Genomic DNA, 19,966 nt, shown 5'->3' with positions numbered 1-19,966 from the left:
GGAGTCGCTACGCGTCGCCCCCTCAAAAATTCTCAACGATTCATAATTTACTTAAAAAGTCGACCGAGACGACATAATGCGCCCATTGTGTACTCTAAATTTTAAGATGCTTTCGTTTCTGTATAAAAAGAAGAGCGGGAGAGCTTTAGATTAACTACGTTTATTATTAGGCCGTTTGCCTGTCTGTCTCTCGGTCTGAGTACTTGTATTTATGATAATTCAAATTGGGTTCAAGCAGGGCTCTCTCTTGTGCGTTTATTTATGTCTTTATTAAGGCCAAGCCGATTGCATTTAAGCTGGCTGCCACCTCTTGTCGCCGCTCAAAGTGCAACAGCGGCATATTCATATTCAACTGAGCTCTATGCCTCACCATAAACATTTTTATGTGCCGCACATAAAGTTTATTTAGTTGAAGAAAATATTGCTCTAAGACTTTGGCATTTTATTGCGTGATAAATACATAAACATATAAACAAATATACACCTCTCTAAGCATTTATATATATGCATATAATTAGCTTGTAATCATTTATGACTTTGTAAATTGAAATTTTATTGCTTGCGCAAATTGATTTATGAATTGATTGATTTTGTTTAAAAAAAAGGATTTTGTTTTCTTTGAAATTGCACTTAGGCTTATGATTTTATGAAGAATTTTATGCAGAACGAAATACGAAAATATGCTGCCATACAATCGAATAGAGTAAGCATTTTATAGAGGTAACTAACCTATAGGAGTGGGCACTAGTTCAATCACTGCCTACTAGGCAACCAACTTTACTAAGCTAAACTAATACGCTAATAGGTTTTTAAACAAAGTTTATGATAAAGAAAAAGTTACTGTAAAGAAAGATGTTGACTTTTCTTTTTAATATTGTAATAAAGTTAATGTTGTTCTAATTCATTTTCTCTACCGTATATTTTTTTTAATAAAATTAATACACTGCCTTTTTTACACTTTTACGGAAGATTGAAAATTAAAATTATAGATTATGAGTTACTTGTATAAATATTGAATAAAAAATAAATTTCTAGTGAGGTTGCTTCAATAGAATGTTGTTTATTATTATAGTATTTTATATTATTATATTAGGTTATTAAAATATTCCGTAGTATAGCTATTATAAAAGTTTTTTCTAGAACCATTTTTCCGCTTATAAACTCAACTCACTCCATTATTTAGAGTGTTTATAAAGAGCTAATTATGCTTAAGCGAAAACTTAAAAAATTCTTTCTGCATCTTTTAGTAACTTGCCTCGAAGATTATGTAAAGACAAAGTTATCTTATTTTCGACTAGGAAAACTTTTGCTAAATGGTAATGTCATACTAAACCACAATATGCTTTTGCTTCAGCCAGAACCGAACATTGCCTGGGCGAGTGTTGTAGTTACTTTAAGGGCTTTTGGAAAGATGCGACACGTGCCGCGTTAATGCAACTGCTTAATGACAGTCAGCGAACCCAGACCCAGACCCAGATACTGCAAATAGAACCGAAACCTATCTAGGTGTGTGTGTGTGTGCGTGCGTGTGTGTGTGTCTGTGTGTGTTAGGCACTAAATTATGAAAGTGCATAAAGTTGCTGCGTTGCTCAGCAGTTTGCCAGGCAAAAGCAAAGGCACTTGAAAGCTGCCATGGAATCAAAGAGCAGCAAGCAGACAGGCTCAAGTGAGAGGAGCTGGAGTTGGAGCTGGGAGCTAAAAAAAGTTTCGCACAAGTTGTAGTCGTTGTCGTCGTCGTCGTTGTGGTGCCAAGCACCTGTGTGTGTGCCTCAATCTGTGGCACACATTCATTGCGACAGTCGACAGTCGTCAGCATGAATGAAAATTCTCTGCTACGCAACGGGGTGAAAATTAAAATAAAAAGTGGTAACAAGCGTCGAAACTTTGCCTACTTGCTAACGTTAACGTTCCATACGCTTGTATTTTATTTTATTTTATTTTATTTCCTTTTGATTTCTTCTACTGTGCACTAAGATTTTGTTCTTGACTCCTGCGTCGCACTTCAGTTGCTGCTGCTGCTGCTGCTGCAAGCCTCGAGTCGAGTAGCAGCTCGAAATAAATCTTTGAATGGCTTTAACATGTTTTCAGCACAGAGCGCGCAACTTTCGTCTGCTCTGTGATTTATACATGTTAAATAATTTATTGTCGACAAAAAAAACCGACAAAATAAAATAATGAATAGCAAAGCATTTCTTACTTGGCTCAAATGCTTTTAACGGCTGCACGATTCTAAGTGGGCTATAGATTTAGTCGTGAGAGAAACTGTCTTTACTATTTTCAAATAATCTAATGTAGCCATTGTTCTATTTGATGCTTTAAAAAATTTCTTACAGTGCATGACGAAATTCTTGAGTGGAATTCAATGAAATCGAAGCGCGTTGCATTTGCCAACGATGACGGCAATGCGTTTGCTAAAGTTGCATCTCTCTACACCTTAACATCTTCCTATCCACACACACACACACACACACACACAGAGATACTCACACAGCTTCTTTGGCTCATCTCGGGGCTTTGCGTTTGACATGAGCGACGACTTCAAACTGCGTCATGGCAGCGGCAGCGGCAGCGGCGGCGACGTCGGCATTTCGAAACTTATTGCTCGGCGAGCTGTCAGCTTTCAAATTGTTGTTGTGGCAACCACAATTTCTGGTATTTTTTCTCTCAATATAGATGACTGCAAATTCGATTTGACAACATGCGCTTGTAAGAAATCATAATGAGCAAAAGAGCGTGAACAAGTTGAGGGAGCGGGTGCGAAGGGGATTTATTTTGACTGCTCGTTAGCGTCATCGCAGTTGTTTTGCATTAAGCGAAGCACACACACACACACACACACAGCTGTTGCAGCTGCATATTATAAACAGCTTGCAGCATTGTGACTTTGCCTCGAGAGAGCTTCAGACAAAAGGTCTCATTGCTCGCTCTACCTGTGCGTGAGTTTCAATGAAGCGTTGCATTATTCGCTGACCGCGTCGCCGCGTCGCAGCTTCGTCTCTCAGCCGTTACTAATGGCAGGTAAATACAATTGCCACACCCACCCCGAACGCCCATATAATACTATTAAAATGGTAATTAGCAGCTTGCAGGGCACGAGGGCTGACACTAAAGTTTAAAAGCTTCAAACAAAAATTGATTTATAAGCTTTGTTAGCTTATTAACAATTGTCTGTTTAAAACTACCATTAAATTATTAATTTCGGTTTCAAATAAAATATTAATAAAAGCTGTTATACTAAATAAATAATTATTGATACTGGAAAATTTACTAAGAAAATCAAACGTTTCGCTTTTTATATATAATTGTTATAATTGCTGAAGAATTGAAGTATCAATTTAGAGGGAGAAGTTAATAATTACTCATTAATATATTAACATATTGATTAATTGATATGTATTTATAGAGCAAGAACTACTTTTACAATATTAACATTTATGTCGTCAATTAATTTTTAATTAATTTATGTTTGCTTATAAGCTCATCATCAAGGGAGCTACTCCCATCGTATATACTTTAGTTGCCACCCTCGCCCTCATTACCGAATCTAAGCTTACCTTAAAAATCTATTCAGCGTGGCTTAAAACAACATCTGAGGGTCTGACCTGCAGTTGGTTTTCAATTCGAATGAATCTGGCAACGAGCTGATTAGCGAGTGTTAACTGCGTAGTCTGGGCTGCTGTCGTTGCTGACAGGCAGCTGTTGAGCTGGTTGATGTGATTGCGGCTTGTTAGCTGATATAATAATATATTGCTATTCAAATGTCAAAATTAATAAACCGCTGATGGCTGTTTAATGAGACGTCGCGGCTTTTGCCAGTTTGTGTCATCAATTGGCTTTGCGGTGGGTCCCCCTCGCCTTTGTAAGTGGGTGTAAGTGTAGGGTGTGTGGCTCTGGCTTATTAAAAGCCTTTAATTATGCCTTGTGAGGTGTTAATTGGCTGCCTACAAGTTAAGGTTTGGATGACATTTACGTAAAATGTAAAATAATATAACACAATTGTTTTTTATCGGGTATCATAATGGGCTTTATTATAAAAATGACAATTACCAGTGTGAAGTAATTTTAATTAGTGTTGCCGCAAAAAGTGGATTGATTTAAAGTAGTGATTGAATATAACTCATTAAAAAAGAAATAACTACCTCACTACAAAATGAATTATTAATTAAAAATTCTGATATACCTAGTTTAGCTATCTGCTTTGATTGTATTATTAACTTTTTTCAATATAATTTTGTATTAAGCATTTGGATCATGCAGACAAATGATTATCGGAACTGTATAAAAAGCAAAGCAATAGAGGATGAAATTAGCTTTTATTTAATATAAAAACTTTCATCTAACTGACAAATATAATTATTTATATGAGGTATTCGCTGAAATTCATAATTATTCAAATGGCTCAATGCTGTCTTTAATCTAATTAGATTCCATTTGAAAAAAGTTTTAAACGGCAACACTGAATTTAATAAAACTCGGAATGAAAAACACTTTAACCAAAAGCTAGTTATTTATCAGATTTTATTTTTATTTGCTTCAAAATATAATTGAATTTAGGTAGAGTCTGTTATATACTTTAACAATATTATTTCATATTGTTATAAAAAGATTTTAGTTTGGTTTTTATAATATTTTATTGTGACTTTATTTTTACATGTCGTTAGCTTCTAACTAAATCTGTTTGGCTTTGGTTAGTTCATCTTTTGTTGGCTTGGCGTGCTCTCTTTCAAATCTCAGAGAGTCGCTTGTCTCTTGGTTCGAATCCGAAGCGACATGCGTATCGGTTGGATAATGCTCAGCGATAAAGAGACGCTTAAGGAAATTTGTTTTCTTGCGAGACTGACTGCTGAGCTTGCTGCCGCTCATGAGGAGTCCAAGTTTCTTAAAGAAACTGTTGCCTTTGCGCTCAGAGGAAAGCGTCGGCTTGTTCTCAGTTATTGGCTGCATTTCGTGCTCTTCAATCTTGGACTCTGCTTGCTTTGCTGGCAGCCTGTATATGCCGTTGCTTACTTTCGGCTGTTCCTTGGGCAGCTCTTGCTTGAGCTGTTGAGTTGCTTCTGCTATTGGTGGTGTCTGTTGCTTCTTGGCGAGAGTGCGTGCGGCAATGCGCCGATATTGGACCAGGTCTTCGGCTGAATTGCGGATGCGTGAGCCAAGGGAGTTCTGGAAACTGGTGACGCTATCCATGCGGTTGAGGCTGCCGTTAGCGCTGAGCGGTGCACGAACAGCGAGCCGCCGTTGCTCTTGGCCGCCTGGTATTGAATGGATTTGCTTTTGGCACGCTTTGCCTTGGATTTGAGCTGTGGACTGTTGTGGTTAAAGATTAGCTTTCAAACAGGCAAAACTAATAATGCATATCACACCTTAGCTGCAGCTTGGATTGGCTGCGGTTTGGCCACTGCTGTTTGCCTGGGATTCATTTGGTAGGCACTTGCTGCTGGAGCTTGTTGCATGCGATACCAATAGCTGTAGTCCGGACTTGGCTGCATGGGCTGATAGTCGTACTCGTACCAAAGCTGCTGCTGGGGCTGGGACAGCGACTGAATTCTTGGCTGCATATGCGCCATGGTTAAGTTTAAGGTATTTACTTCAGCTTCACCTTGCTGTGTATAATATTGTGGTTGCTGCTGTTGTTGCTGCTGCTGTGGCATGTAGCTGAAGGCCTGTGGCATTGTGGAGCCGCCTGTCATGAATGGTTGTGGCGTCTGATAGGGATTGCCAACAAAATGAGCATGAAAGGAATTACGCATGGCCATTGAATGCCAATTGGGTGGCTCCGAGCGCCACATGCTGCTGCCCTGCAACATGAAATAAATTAAGATACAACACACACATAAAATTGCAACTTACATTGCTAAGCAGTCTGGGTGGTAAATTGCTTGGAGCTGGATTCCTTTTTGGTGCAGCTGCCATTGCTTTGAGCACTTGGAGTTACTCGGGCTACTTTAGTAACGACTTGCATAATCTAAGCTCAACACACAAAACAAATATTTAGTTAGAAACTACACATGTTTTTTTTTTCCAAAATTTTAATACAATAAACAAAACACGACAACTTGACAGTCTAAGCAATGTTGAATGTTCTTTGGGTTTGCCACACACACACATATGCAAACATTTTTGATGAACCAACGCCGCCAGTTCATTTTAATTGTTCATAATTTATGAACTTGTCGTCGCTTTTGTTGTTGACGACATCATAAAAATCTCGGAAACATAAACAAACAGCATTTTAGGCAATGCCACGCCCCCGAGCTCAACCGCCCAAACAGGCAAACAATCTGTGCATAGAAATGAATTTAACTTTGCTGAGAGAACAACTGAGAGCGCGAGAGAGAAAAAGAGAGAGAGCACAGCTGGCACCTCACATGGCTTACCTTTTTTTTAATTAGGGTAGAGTGGGTGACTCTTTACCTCTTAGGGGGTTGCAGACATCGCTTTTGCTAATTAAAAGTTCAATGCGCAACATTTGCAGCAGCAACAGCAACAACAATAAAAGAACAACAAGTAAAACAGCCACTGACAATGACAAAGAGAATGGGCTGAATAAAAACTGAATGGTACAACAAAAACAAAAACAAAAATAAAAAAAGGAAAACAAGCACCATAGTTAATTTATTTCAAGCGCTTGTGCTTCTTGTCTCCTGCTTTTGTCTGTGGCTGCTGTTGCTTTGTCTGCTCGTCCGTCTATCCAGCTGTCTGATTTCGGTTTCTGTAGCGCAATCAGTTTTTAATTATTTAATTAATTGCGCAACGTTATGCAAATGCTTAATGGAATTTTTTCTGCCCTCTGCCTGCAATGTGCATTGCAATTTCCAGAATTTTGCAATTGGCTGCTGCATCCTGCGATTCCGGGTAGCGGTTTAAGAAAATCTGCCAAATTATTTCAATTATTTATGGTTTAACATGCAAACTGATTGCACAAGTGCTAACAGTTATTGTTTAAGCGAGAAAAACGAGAACAAAATTAATGATCAATTTGTGCATCTCGGATTATGCAAACTGATTATACGAGAATGATTCTTAGCTCGTAGATTAGCGCCTATTTCTCTATTTGATGAATAATTATAGAAATCACAGTATTGTTTATAGTCATACTAGTCGTCAACTATATCCTTGCATTCTTTTATAGCTCAAATTATAATTTTTTATCATGAAACACTTTTACTAAAACTACTTTTATAAAGTTCATAATACTTTATTGGCCATTTGTATGTCTATGGACTTCAGTAAAAAGTTTTATTTAATTGTTTTGAATGATTTATTTAATAACCAATCAATGAAAATATTAAAGCATCGCGAAGCGTAAATGATGTGAACACAATTCTGTTTATAACAAGGGGGAGTCTGGTTTCCTCCCAAGTTTTTATCTATTGAGCGCTTTCTCAGCAACAATGAAGCGAATCTTTCGTTCAGTCGCAGCAGCGGAGAGCGATCGAGCGCTTATGAACAAAAATCGCAAATGAACAAATCTCTGAGTGGCTTTCGCTCTCATCTTGCACTTATTGCATTCTGATCAATGTGAGTTGGGCTGTCATATTTAATATGGTATAACTAAACAATTTGTTTTGCAAAAATATTAATGTATAATTTACAAGCAGCTCTAAAAATGAAAAAATTTAATTTGGAACTTTTTTAAATGATTTTTTCTCTTAAATAATGTACCTCAAGAACATAAAATGTTTCTAAATTTATTTAAATTAGTGCGATTCTCTTAAATTATAAATTTACAATTAAAGTATTATTTTTGTACATAAAATGAAATTTTTAATATCGTATATTTAATACGGATTGTTTCAAAAATGCGAATTTTATTTAAATTGTTTGTAATTAAAATGAAAAGCTGAAAAAATTTGAGTTTATGTGGGACGCATAAAATATGTTGAAAAAATATCAACCAAAATAAAAGCATTATAAATTATGTTAAATTAGCATGCTAGCAACCCTTGAATACTAAATCCAATAAATCTCAAATTAACCCCATTAGAATTTTTAGTCAAGCCATCTAATTACATTACGTTGGCTGCTCTCCCCACTTTCGAACTGCCCCACCTAAATTTCAAGCAGCAGCAGCCACCACCAAGCGGCAAGCAGCGAGCAGCAGCAAGCGGCAAATACGCAAACATAAAAACCACATAAAGTCACCTGCGAGCTTTTTACACCCACGCTTCAAGTTAGATTGAGGGTTGCGAAAGAGCGAGGAGAGTATGAGCGAGAGAGAAAGATTTTATTTATGACCTCACTTGTGTTATTTGAAGTTATATTTTTGATTTTTTCGTAGGTCGACATATGCCACAAGTGTTGACAACCGCAAACATCACAGCGCCTGTCACAACGCATTCCAATTGAGTTGTGGCACGTTTGGGATTGGGGCAGACACACACACACGCAGACGCACACGCATACTCATGCATGGGCGAACTTTTATCGGCATGCAGTAGGGGCATAATTTTTCCAGCGCCTACCTAGGCGTCTAATTACCAAACATGCTGTAAACGTTGCGGCTATTAGATTTTTTTTTTTTTTTTTTTGAACTTTTACTGCTTCGTTAGCTGGCTTGTATCAAATATGATACATGGCAAACTTTGACTTGGCAAAGTTTTAATAATGCGCGGACGCTGACGCTGTCATAATTTAATGCCCAGCGCTTCGCTCTCCCGCAGCAATTACAATGTATTTTTAGTGTTTTCCAATTTGTGGAACGTGCTCGATGAGTTTAAGTGCTCCCCGGCGTGCATTTAAAAGCGGAGCCATTGATTAAACCCAACTAAATGCAAAGGGCATAAATTTAGACTGCATAGTGAGCAAGCTCTAATATAGCTTGGAACTGCTTGGAAGTCATAAATTTAGGGTAACAAGATTTAATTTAAGGCACTCCTTTATAATATTAAAACGTTTTTTATATTCATATAAAATTATTAATCGTTAGTTTGAATTGCAGCTTGGTTGCTTTTTAATATTTTGTGTAGCTAATTTATTAAATGTTTTTAAGCTGGATTGCTCTTGACTTTATTTAAGTCGAAGGTAAAAGAAAATTTTACAAAAATGAAATCGGTATTTAAAATAAAATTTGTTGTCTTAAAGATAACTTATTTGTATTAGATTTATATTCAATTTATTCGTTAATTTATACATTCATTATATTAAAATAAATATTTTTGTCTAAAAGGATAAACTGAATATATTTTACCAATTGCAGCTTGCCTGTTATTTAATATTTTGTTGAGGCTAATTTATTTTATTTATTTGACGCACCTTGACGCCTTAGACTTTCTTTCTACCGAAAATTAATGTAAAATAAACAGCAGTACCCGCTGCGATTTTAAGGAATCCAACACGCATAAATCTTAATTAAATTTTCGCTTCCCAAGCCCAAGAACTGAAAGAAGAAATTCTGTTAAATAATTTCACTGCTGCTTAAGCTTAAAATTTTCCACTCGTTGCCCCAAAATGTTGAAGTGCAAATTTAACGCGTTTGCTGCATGAAATGAGTAATGTCGTTTGTACTTAATTTGAATGACAAATGTTTCACTGTCATAAACGTATTTATTGGCTTAGCCTACCTAGCTTTGTTATTTATTTGTTTTATATAGCGAAGAGCTAAAGTTTGCTAGCTTAGCGCTCGTTATTTGTTGTTGCAAATGTTATGCTTAAGTATGCGCTAAATTTTGTTGGCAGGTTTTATTGATTTAGGGGCTTACTTGCAGACGTAACTATTTGTTTAGTTAAGCTAAGGTAAAGTGTAAAGCAAATTATGCAGCAATATTTATATTCACTATTGCAGCAATATTAAATTTACATTTAATTTTCTATTGCAGCATGAAATCATGATTACCAGAAAGTGCAGATAAAAATGACAGCACACGTTTATTGGAATTCTAAACAAATACGGGCAGCGCTGCTTTTGGTAAGTGTATTAAGTATAAATAAATAATGCGTAGCTAGCCCAGCCTATTTATAGCACTTGCAGCTAAATTTAAGCAAACAAATTACCCTTTTTACATTTTATATTTTAAGCTACGCATTTTTCTAAGCTTGTCTCATTAACCTTCTTGTCAGCGTGCCATATAAAAGCTAATTAAAATTTTCCTTCTCAGCGCCGTAACTGCAACTTAAATATGCGCACACAAACATAATAATAATAATAATAATAATCATAAAAGCCCAGTTGACAAGAATTGTGACAATTATAAAACCGCAATAGCCCCAAACATCAATGTCTGGGCCTTCAACGCTGCCAAGTTCATAAATATTAAAGCAGTCGCAGCAAAGTAAAGCAGAGTAGAAAAAGGCCAAGGCATCGAGTTGCTCCGAAAATGTAATAAAACATCAAATTACCAATTATTTAGCTTGGTATAGGGCCAAGTGTGTTAACCCTTTTGTTTGCCATGTGTTTTGTTTGCTGCTTTTCGCTTGAAAATCGGCAAGGGGCAAGCATCAAGTGGCACTTACAGCGGCGGCAACACGTGCCACCGCCGACGCTGTGTGATTGCGGCTGGCGCTACGCCGGAATTGATAGAGCGACCGACCCATGTACAGTTCAATGCGTGAACTGCTGGTCATTGGCTCTTTTGCTGATCGAATGTGGGCAAAAAGGATTAGGCCTGCCCACAACTTGTTACTGGTGCGCACATTACCATAATGTGTTTTATCTGGCTGCTGACTGCGCGCCTCTGCCCCTAGTTAGAAATCACTTAAGACGCCTCATACTTTCACCCTAATCCCAAAGCACACTCGGACCCCCGCCCAGCCAACTTTAACTGCGTGGCAGTTTATAGGTTGATTGTTTGCTGTGCATGTGTGTGTGTGTGTGTGTTCGTGTGTTTTGTTTCGAGTTGCGTGAAATTGCAAAATCAATCAATTCGATTACGTATACGTAATATTTATAAATATTTAATGTTAAGCTTGAAACGCATTTTTGCCGTTTGCCTTCGATTTAATGTTATGTAAATGGCATTGTCTACATCAGCATTGTGTATATACGTGTGTGTGTGTGTGTTAGTACACTCCTGGGAGTTCTCTGCTTCGACTACTTGGAATTGCTTACGAAATCTAATAACACCGCAATGCAGGCAGTTGCCCACCAAATTGCTACCATTGTTATATATAGCATATATGTATGCGTAAGTAGCAGCTCAAGCTTGTGCGTAACTCTATTCTGGTATTTGGTGTGTTTCTTGTTAATTGATAAGGCATGTCGAATTGTTAGTTTATTGGCTCATAATTTGACTTGCTCGATAGGCTTACAACACTCATGTTTAACAAATATTTTTTTAAATCCCTTTACTAAATCATTGTCGAAATGCCATTTCGACGACTTGTTAATTTAGCTTAATTATTTATTGCATTGTTCACATGCTGAGCAATTTACGCATTTATATCGCTAATTGTTCATTGGCTGGCTCGCATTTTTAGTAAAAAACTTTTGGTTTTGCGAGCTAAATTTAGTTGTGCTTTCAACTGTGTGTGTGTTTGTGTGTTAGAGTAGAGTTTATAAAATATTTAAACGTTTGTTATATGTAGCCATGCCACACGAACTTCGTACCACAAAACTCAGGCATTGTTGTTAAAATAGTTGAAATGCATTTTTATTTGCAACTTGCGCGCGTTTAAATAAAATGCTGCGCTTTTATTTCGTTTCTGTCTGTGGTGCAGCAAAAGTTCATTTAATTGTTTTAAAATGTCTGTGTCTGTGTGTGTGTGTGTACTGTATGTGTGTTGCGTGCTTTTTGCTGTTTTATTTGCACGCATAATTAAACTAAAACACGCATCTGTGCTGAGCTGCTGAGCGAGCTGCTCTGCTATGTTACGAGTCGAAATGAAAAAGTCAAACAGTGGCATTCGATGTTGTTATAGTAAAAATGTGGTAATACCACATATCGAAATACAAATCTGTTAAATTTGTTTGGCATTTTTTGCGCTCTCGTATTGAAATCAATAACTGTGGGCAGTTGCTCACATCAATTTTGATTGGTTTGATTGAAAGTTAAGGCCTTAATTAACATGTGTTATAAACTATATGAGAGCTTAATTGAGGTTTCAACTCTTTATATATAGTTAGCTGCTGGCTTTTGTTGCCAACAAATGTAGTCATCAGCTTGAATTGTTGCAGCAGCTTATGCGTTAAAGGACAGAGAGACAGCGACAGCTCAACAGTTGAGCATCATCGAATATTGTCTGACAGTTTTACGCATCGTCATCAGCAGCAAATTGCTTCGTATTAATCAACGTCGGCGTGGCTGCCGCCATATGAAGCCACCAAAACGTGTGTCCTGTCTACACTGACACCGAACTGTATGCACCCATCACCGCACCACTCCCCTCTCTATTCGAGTGTGGGCAAGCCAACTGGTGCGTAATAATTGCTTGCCCATAGGCAACTTCACAGATACAGACACACACCTGGTTAGATATGTGTGGTTGTGTGTGTGTGTGTAGCTTCTGTTACTCAGTCATGTGATTAGCCGCGCTTACACACACACACACACGCATGCATTTGTATTAGTGTGTGCGTGTGAATATTTTTGCGGGCTTGGGGTGTATATGAAATTATGCGGAAATTGTTGCATATTTAAGTGGGCACGCGTGAATAGCTGCTGAAAGCTGAAAAGTTTGAATCTGTTCGTGTGATCATCACAGGCGCGCCTGCAAAACTTTTAAACGGTCAGGGAAATGCTGCAAAACTTGCTCGTTCTCGTTGCGTTGTGACTGCAACAGGAATTTATTTCGGAAAACAGCGGAAAACCCCAAACGCTGCAATGCAATTATTAAACTTCAAATTTACTCGTTAACATACAAATATTTTGATATTTGATAAGCATAATAAATGTTTGTTAGTTTGCTGTTCGAAATTAAATCAAAGCAAATGGTTTCGCTAGCAATTTAAATTGCTCTTTAAAAACAACAAATGAATTTTCGCAATTCTAGCTGTAATTGTAATGCATAACTTTATGTTATTATTATTATTATGATGATTTTGTTTTGTGACTGCTGCTGCAGAGAAAAAACTTTGAGTAATTGCCGAAAGAAAAAGCAAAAGGCAAGGAATGCAAAAGAAAACCATAAACTGGGCAGAGTACAGTTATTGCAAGTAGTTGTCGTAATCATGCCTTCAAATTACGTATGTATGTATACATATTATATATGCATGTATACCCTGTAAGATTGCACAGTGATCAAAGATAATGATTCAAAAATTAACAAATTTTGCATTGAATAGAAATAAATACAATAAAATAATAGCAATATCTTATATTATTATAATTATTTTTTCATTATTTTGATTAAGTGCAGAGCCAAAATATCAATAATTTTATTACTTCACTTTTTCTAGATATTTCATATACCCAAATTTGCTTTAAAGATCAATTTATAATTGCTAGTTGATAAATTTATTGAAAATTCAGAAATTAGGTTTAAGGTTTTGACTAAATCATAAATAAATTTAACTATAATAATCTATTCAAAGCATATTACATTTGAAGGCTTCTAGTTATTTCTAGAACATCTGACAGTCTATTGTTAACACTGCCTTAACTATAACTATTATTGGCAAATGTGTGGGCGTGTCGTGGGCAGTAGCTGAGCCGCGAGGTTAGAGCTTTATACAAACACACAAATAAACAGAGTCTCAGTCGCTCAGCAGAGTAACAATTGCTAATGTACAATATATTTCATGATTCTGCAGTTGTGACGTTTTTTTTTCTTTACTCGCTTTTCTTTCAATGGTTTCTTATTTAACTTGGCTTTCAGCTAGACTAGACTTGCATTCCTTTATTCATTCATTTCATTCAGCTCCAGTTTAGCCACACAGCTTCCCTACTATGCTCTGTGCTTATCTTTGCTCTCTCTTATTCGCTCGTCTCGTCTCTTTCATTTAAACATGCTCGTTCAGTGTTGTTTAAGTGACGCGCCGAGTACTTGAGGGGTCTGCCTGTTTGTGTCTAATGAGGGGATGCTGCGGCGGCTGGAAGGGGATTGGGGTCTTGTTGATTAAGAGCTGAAAGTTGGACATGACGACGCCAACGACAATGCTTTCAATTGGTCACAGACTCTAAGAGAGAAGTTTTAACATCAGTTTGAATAGGCTTAGACTGAAACAACTTTAGTTGGCAAGAATTTTAAAATAGAAAAGCTCTTTGATTTTTTATTGAAAGATTTTCAAATTAGATGTCATAAGTTCACTATTGAATTATTAATTAAATTGCTTTCAATACACTTAGTTCCAACCGATATGCCCTAACAACTAGCGCATAGTTAACATGAAAGGAAAAGAAATAATGATTTACTTTGGCAACTTTTTGTTGTTGGAAGTTCTTGTTCAAGTGCCACTAGCAGTTAGCATGCATGTATGTATGTATGTGTGTATTTGTATATAAGAACAATAAGCGTACTGAATGCCATGGCTACCAAATGGAAGCAAAAAGAAGAGAAGAAAAAAATGCCAGTAATGAGACTTGTCCATTTGTGGTAATTAATTTTAATGCTGAGCAGTGACAATGGCAACTCCGTTGACCACACGACAGAATGTCAATGGACATATTTGAAGTGTGTGCAGAGCTAAATGAGAAAATAAACGAACTAAGCGACAAATTGAAATTAGAAATGGCGAGCAGCCAAACTGGCAGCTTGGTTAGGAAGTGTGGGTGTGTGTGTGTATTCTAGTAATTAGTTCCAGCTGTGGAGCCCAGCACACACCTGAACACGGCATACTCCACACACACATAATTTATGTAAAATTAAATTACGAACCGAGTAAGAGAGAGCGAGAGAGAGCAGAAACTTAAGTCGTTTTTGTCGCCTCATGTCGCCAAGATTTAATCTTTGTATCAATTTGTCGAAGTGTGTGTTACACTTCATATAAAAAATGTTTGGCTTGCGTGCCGAAGGGCTTGCCGGGAAACGACGACATGAAAGCCTTTTGTTGTAAATGGGGCAGGTCCGAAGCAGCTCCACCCCCTCTAACTAACACCCTACCCCGCACCTTTTGTCGCTGTTATACAAACACTCGAAACTCGTCTAATGCCTTTGTGTGCGCTTCGCTTGTTGTTGGCAAGGATTCTGCTTCCACTTCTCGAGTGGATTTATTGTTACGTGTAGTAAATATTTTTTTCGTGCCACCATCCAAACTCCTCCAGTGGCATTTCAATTTGACTTTGCGTCCAAGGTTTTGCGTGAGCCACTAGCTTCAGTTTTTTTTTCTTCTGCTGTTTACCTAGTGTTCAACTATTCTCTCCATCTCTCTCTTGGCTCTACTCTGACTCTCTCTCTCTCTCTCTCTATCTCTCTCTGTCTGCATTGTATTGCTCTGGGTCTGGGTTTGGGCTCGATATTTGTTTGTTTGCTTGGCTGCCTAGGTTCTCTCTTTGGTCGTTGAGGGCGTGTTAATGGCTTAGGCGTAAGAGTACTTGACAAGACTTTGCGGTGAGTGTGCTCAGACCTAGAAGAAGCAGCAGCAGCAGCATTTGCTGAAATGATTAATGAGATAGTGAAGCTACAAAGTCGCAGACTGAAGTCAAGTAGATTGAAAATAATAACCAACATTTATTCATTGTTAAAGCAGATACTGGCGCAATGCAAAATTATATTTTCCAATTCGTTTGCTGCAACTGTTTGCATGTCTGTCAATTTGTCAGTAGCTGCTTGAAATGTTGGTCCTTTGACACGTACACAACAAGAACAACGACAACAAGTAATGCCCACCGGACGACTCCTACTCTGGGCCAAAAATAAACTTTACTATAGCCTCGAACAATTGCTCGAAATTGTAACACTCTCTTGTAAGCGCATTAGCCAGCGAGCCAACTGAAGTTGCTGCCTCTCTCTCGCTCTCTCTGTCTAGCGTTGCCATGCACTGTCTTCTAGCCCCTTAACTATCCTGTGAAATTCGTGCATTTTATTTCAATTTCATTTCGATTCCATTTTTGAGTTAATGACTGCAGGACATGCAAAGCAGCACGAAAAACGTTTACAGCCCCCCCAGGCCCTGCCCCTTTTATCTTTGCTTTTGTCAGTCAACGCTCTCATTCTCGTGCTCGTGACATGCCAATTGATTACTCGCGCCTTAAGCGCCCTATCGATGATATTTATTGACAAAGTTCTTGGCAACATATAAAATGTTTGCTTTTATTTTTTTATTTTTATATATCTGTTTGTTTGCTGGGCCTGTTCTCACATATGAGAGAGAGCATGGAATGCATGTGGGCTACAAATATTTTACAGCTAGACTTTGATGGCAGTTTTTGCAGAGTTAGAGGTTCATTGATCTACTTTCAAAAGAATTGTAAAAGCTTGATTGCTCACGTTATGATGCATAAACTTGCGCTTATCTTGCAGATATGTCACGCATTCCGAAATTTTGCCAAGCCGAATAGCAAACACTTTTCGAATTGCAAACAAAAATGTGCACTAAGCTTTAAAGTTGCTGTGGGCCAAACAATTGGGCAACAACAGTTGCTGCAACCTAACCCAACAAACTTTTTTTGTGCCGATAAACTGTGAAAAAAAAGAGTTACAATGCAAAGTTGGGGGTCAGTCTGGCTGGGAAGCCATAGCGAAGTTGAGCGACGACGAGACGCGCAGCAAACCGGAAACAGTTAACAACGGCTAAGCTCTTGGCCACTTACGGCCGTTAAATGGCATTAAACTGCAGCCCCAACATTGGAGTTTTTGGCGTTGGTTTTCGTAGCGTTATTTACGTTACAGCCGGAGGCAGTTGCTCCATATACATATTGTATTCATATACATATATTATATTTTTAGCTATGAGCCTGGGTTTGACATTTGACCTATGCGTATGGCAATGACTATGCCTACGACTATGCTGTGGAGCATGTGTGTTAAGTGCTGCCATCGAAAATTAATGACAAGCTAGTGTCAGTCAAACGGATAGACAGGCCCAGACCGTCAAAAAGACAGTTAGACAGGCAGACAAGCAGACAGATGAGCGCGCGCTGCTCGGTAACCAACCGGTGCTAGAGCTAGGACAAAAGCGAATCATCAATTCAGAGCTCCTGTTGCCCCCGTCCGCTAAAGCCAGTCGAAACCATCTCACCATTCATCCGAGCCATCCCTTGTCATGTCAGAGCGAGAGACTCAAGCTCGGAGCATGTCTCATGCTTATTGTTGTTGCCATAGCGACTCCTTGTAAAACTTTAGCGCAGCTCTCTACATTGTTGTTGCCATGCTTATTTGTTGTTCTGTCTACCTTTGTTTCAGTTTGTCGCCTGCCCGCCCGCTCCCTCCCCCCTTCACATTGGCAGCAACCTGTGCAACCTTTGCGCATACGAAAATTTTCGCTCATTGACGTTTTGTGCCGCCTGTCGCTTTGCATTTGAATAAATAACTGACGTGACGCAACAGACACATTACCCAACAACACAAACACAGACACACATACACATGTGTACACACAGATACATGTACAGTTATACAAACAAACAGTTACAATACAATACAATCAACTGAGACAACTTTGCTTACCTGAGAACCAGTCTCGAATCCAACTGAGTGACAGTCTAATCGTCTGGCTGACTAACTGACTGCCGCACAGCATCTAAAGCAACCCTAGCCTTCGCCTGTTGTTCGCTCCAACCCCGACCTAACCAACCATACTTTGCCATTTATGCAAAAATACTGAGCAGCCGAGTCCGCCCCGCCCAGCCCCCTTCACACACCTTATGCCTTAAAATAGACTTGACAGTCTCTACTAGCTTTCTCACTCTCGGTTTTTGCCAATATTAGACTGTGGTACAATTGAGCTGCAACGTTGATTAAAATGATGCTAGCAATGCTTTAATGAAATTCCTTAAATCGTTGGATTTAAAATCATCGTTTCTAAAAAGTCTAAAAGAAGAGCGACGCTCTTTTTATAGCTGCTTAATTTTAATTACATGCCATGTATTGATTGATCATAAAATCATCAGTTTTCAAATCATCGTTTCTAAATAGCTGTAAAAGAAGATCATCACTTCTTTCTGCTTGACTTTAAATACATTTTAGTGTTGTTAAATCACCGGTTTCCAAATAATTGTTTATAAAAAACCCCTAAAGAACTTTCAAGCTACCGCAATATGTAGTTCGGTTCTGCCTCAGTTTAATTACATGCTCAGCCAGCAAAGTGTTCAAATTCCAGTTTGTTTGCCTTAATATACTTTTCAACGCAAACCTTTTTATTTGCTGTAAATACATTATAACGGTCAGAGGGATCCTAATCTCTGAGCATTAACCATTAACCTTTCAGTCAAATGCACGCAACAAATTCATAATTTTCGCACCACTGTGCACATTAACTAACTAGCTACAATGACTTCCTGCCCCGACGATGATGATGACGAGGACGACGACGAAGCCAAACACACAAACACACAGACAGTCTCGACATTTGACGTATGTTCGTATATGTTAGTGGGTGGCATTGTGAACTGTGTGTGGACTGTAGGCAAAGTGAGTTATTGAAACGGTTTCAACTCATAAATAAATAATTACCGGATTCGCATAAAATGTGCCTTGTCCAATGTTTGCCGTTTGCTAATGTTTTTCCTTGCCAAGCACCCAAAGAGAAGCCCCAATCTCCTCACCTGCCGCCACGTGTACTGAGCTCTCTTCAGTTGCGTTATATTTGTTTTTCTAATGCTTGTGCTGAAGTTGAGGCCTGGCCATTATTAAAGCTGAGCTGACCAGGTGGGTGGCAGGCAGCTTTGCTTTGTTCCTCATTGGGTTTCAGCCCTCAAACACTTGAAACGTGGTAATAGATACTTAAATAGTAATTTAGTAGCTTTTCTAACCGCATGGATGGACATATGAGATTTTACGCCGATTTTGCTAAGAGTTGTTTTTCACTTGCGTTCGTCTATGTGTGTGTGTGTGTGTGTTCGCTTTTACAGCCTTTATGGCTATACACTTGCTTTATCAGGCATTCCATCTTGTTGGCAGACTGCTCCATGTGTGTGTGTGTGGGTGGTTAATAGGTTTTTACATATCCCAAGCTAAACTGCAATAAAATGCTTTTGTCTTTGTCTTTTACTCTCTCTCGCTCTCTTGCTCTTTCGAACTGTCTCTCTGTCTCTCTGTCTAGGTGGCAGCTCATGTTTCATGTAGCAGTCAATTTATGTAGAGTGAGTGGGCGTTGGGCTTTTCACTTGTCGATTTAGTAGCTGCCTGGACCTTGGACGCTGTAGTCCATTTGCCGCTGATTTGCCTTTAAGATTAGCCTTTCATACAAGAGAGAGAGAAAGATCCAAGAGCTTGTTGGCTGGCTGTTTATTGTTTGCCGCTTTGGCAAATACACAGAGCCTTGGCTTAGACAAGTTGTTAAGCCGACTTGTGGCCATTTGTAGCTTGTTAGCCAGTCATTTTGCTGGTTAATTGCAGGAAAAGATTTTCACAAAAGATTAAAACTACATTACACTCGAACGTTAGCTGAGAATTTATGAGCAGTAGTGTATTTAAGCCAAATGCTTAACCCATTTAAGCCGCCCCCCACCCAGGACACGCCATTAAGCGTCTCAGCGCCAAATCCCGTGCGCTAACCCTTGACACGCCAAAGTCGAGATTGTTTTCAATGCCTGGCGGCTTCCACATACGTGTGACGCGTGTGTCCCGTCCCCAGGTTAATGCGCCTGCTACTCCGATATGAAAAGCACAGTCGCTGCCAAAATGCAAATTGTTAACGTGACTTAAGCGCAAGCCGCGTACGATGGCAGCAATATATGTAAATATGTATATACCAGACTTTATATATTGTGATTGTGATGTGCGAACAAAAGTTATAAATATTAATGTTGACTTTAGAGTAAAGCAGCGTTACTAACAATAAGTCTTCTTTATGCTTTCTGAATTGCAGACGAGCTGCTGCCTGTTGCTTTCATCCAGCGCTTGGGGTAAGAAACTGAATGCCAGCCAAGCATTTGATGACACTTGGAATACAGCATCCGACTTGGAGAATGAGCTAGAGGTAAGTTTTATACAT

At 38.5% G+C, this 19,966-nt stretch overlaps 2 protein-coding genes across 3 annotated transcripts in view; one reads left to right on the top strand and one right to left on the bottom strand.

The window, feature by feature from the left end:
* The window catches only part of LOC108596026 (protein madd-4), a 55,265-nt gene that overhangs the window by 1,407 nt on the left and 33,892 nt on the right, over positions 1–19,966 (top strand). The window contains 2 exon segments of the mRNA XM_033294856.1: positions 9,816–9,904; positions 19,841–19,951. Of these exon segments, the coding sequence (XP_033150747.1) occupies positions 9,851–9,904; positions 19,841–19,951 (165 nt within the window). The 5' untranslated portion in view covers positions 9,816–9,850.
* LOC108607802 (formin-J) lies at positions 4,619–6,043 on the bottom strand. 2 transcript variants are annotated; one of them, XM_017998841.2, is made up of 3 exons: positions 5,848–6,041; positions 5,361–5,795; positions 4,619–5,304 (listed from the first exon to the last, which is right to left on the bottom strand). In XM_017998841.2, the coding sequence occupies exons 1-3, from the start codon at positions 5,908–5,910 to the stop codon at positions 4,669–4,671; spliced, it is 1,134 nt and encodes a 377-aa protein (XP_017854330.2). In that variant the 5' UTR covers positions 5,911–6,041; the 3' UTR covers positions 4,619–4,668. The 2 variants fall into 2 exon arrangements, with proteins under 2 accessions (XP_017854330.2, XP_017855200.2); XM_017999711.2 differs by having other exon boundaries at positions 5,056–5,297; positions 5,848–6,043.

This window comes from Drosophila busckii, unplaced genomic scaffold (genome assembly GCF_011750605.1).
Source record: "Drosophila busckii strain San Diego stock center, stock number 13000-0081.31 unplaced genomic scaffold, ASM1175060v1 hic_scaffold_53, whole genome shotgun sequence".
In the NCBI taxonomy this organism is placed as follows: Eukaryota; Metazoa; Arthropoda; class Insecta; order Diptera; family Drosophilidae; genus Drosophila; species Drosophila busckii.
This window is presented reverse-complemented; position numbering and strand designations above follow the sequence as displayed.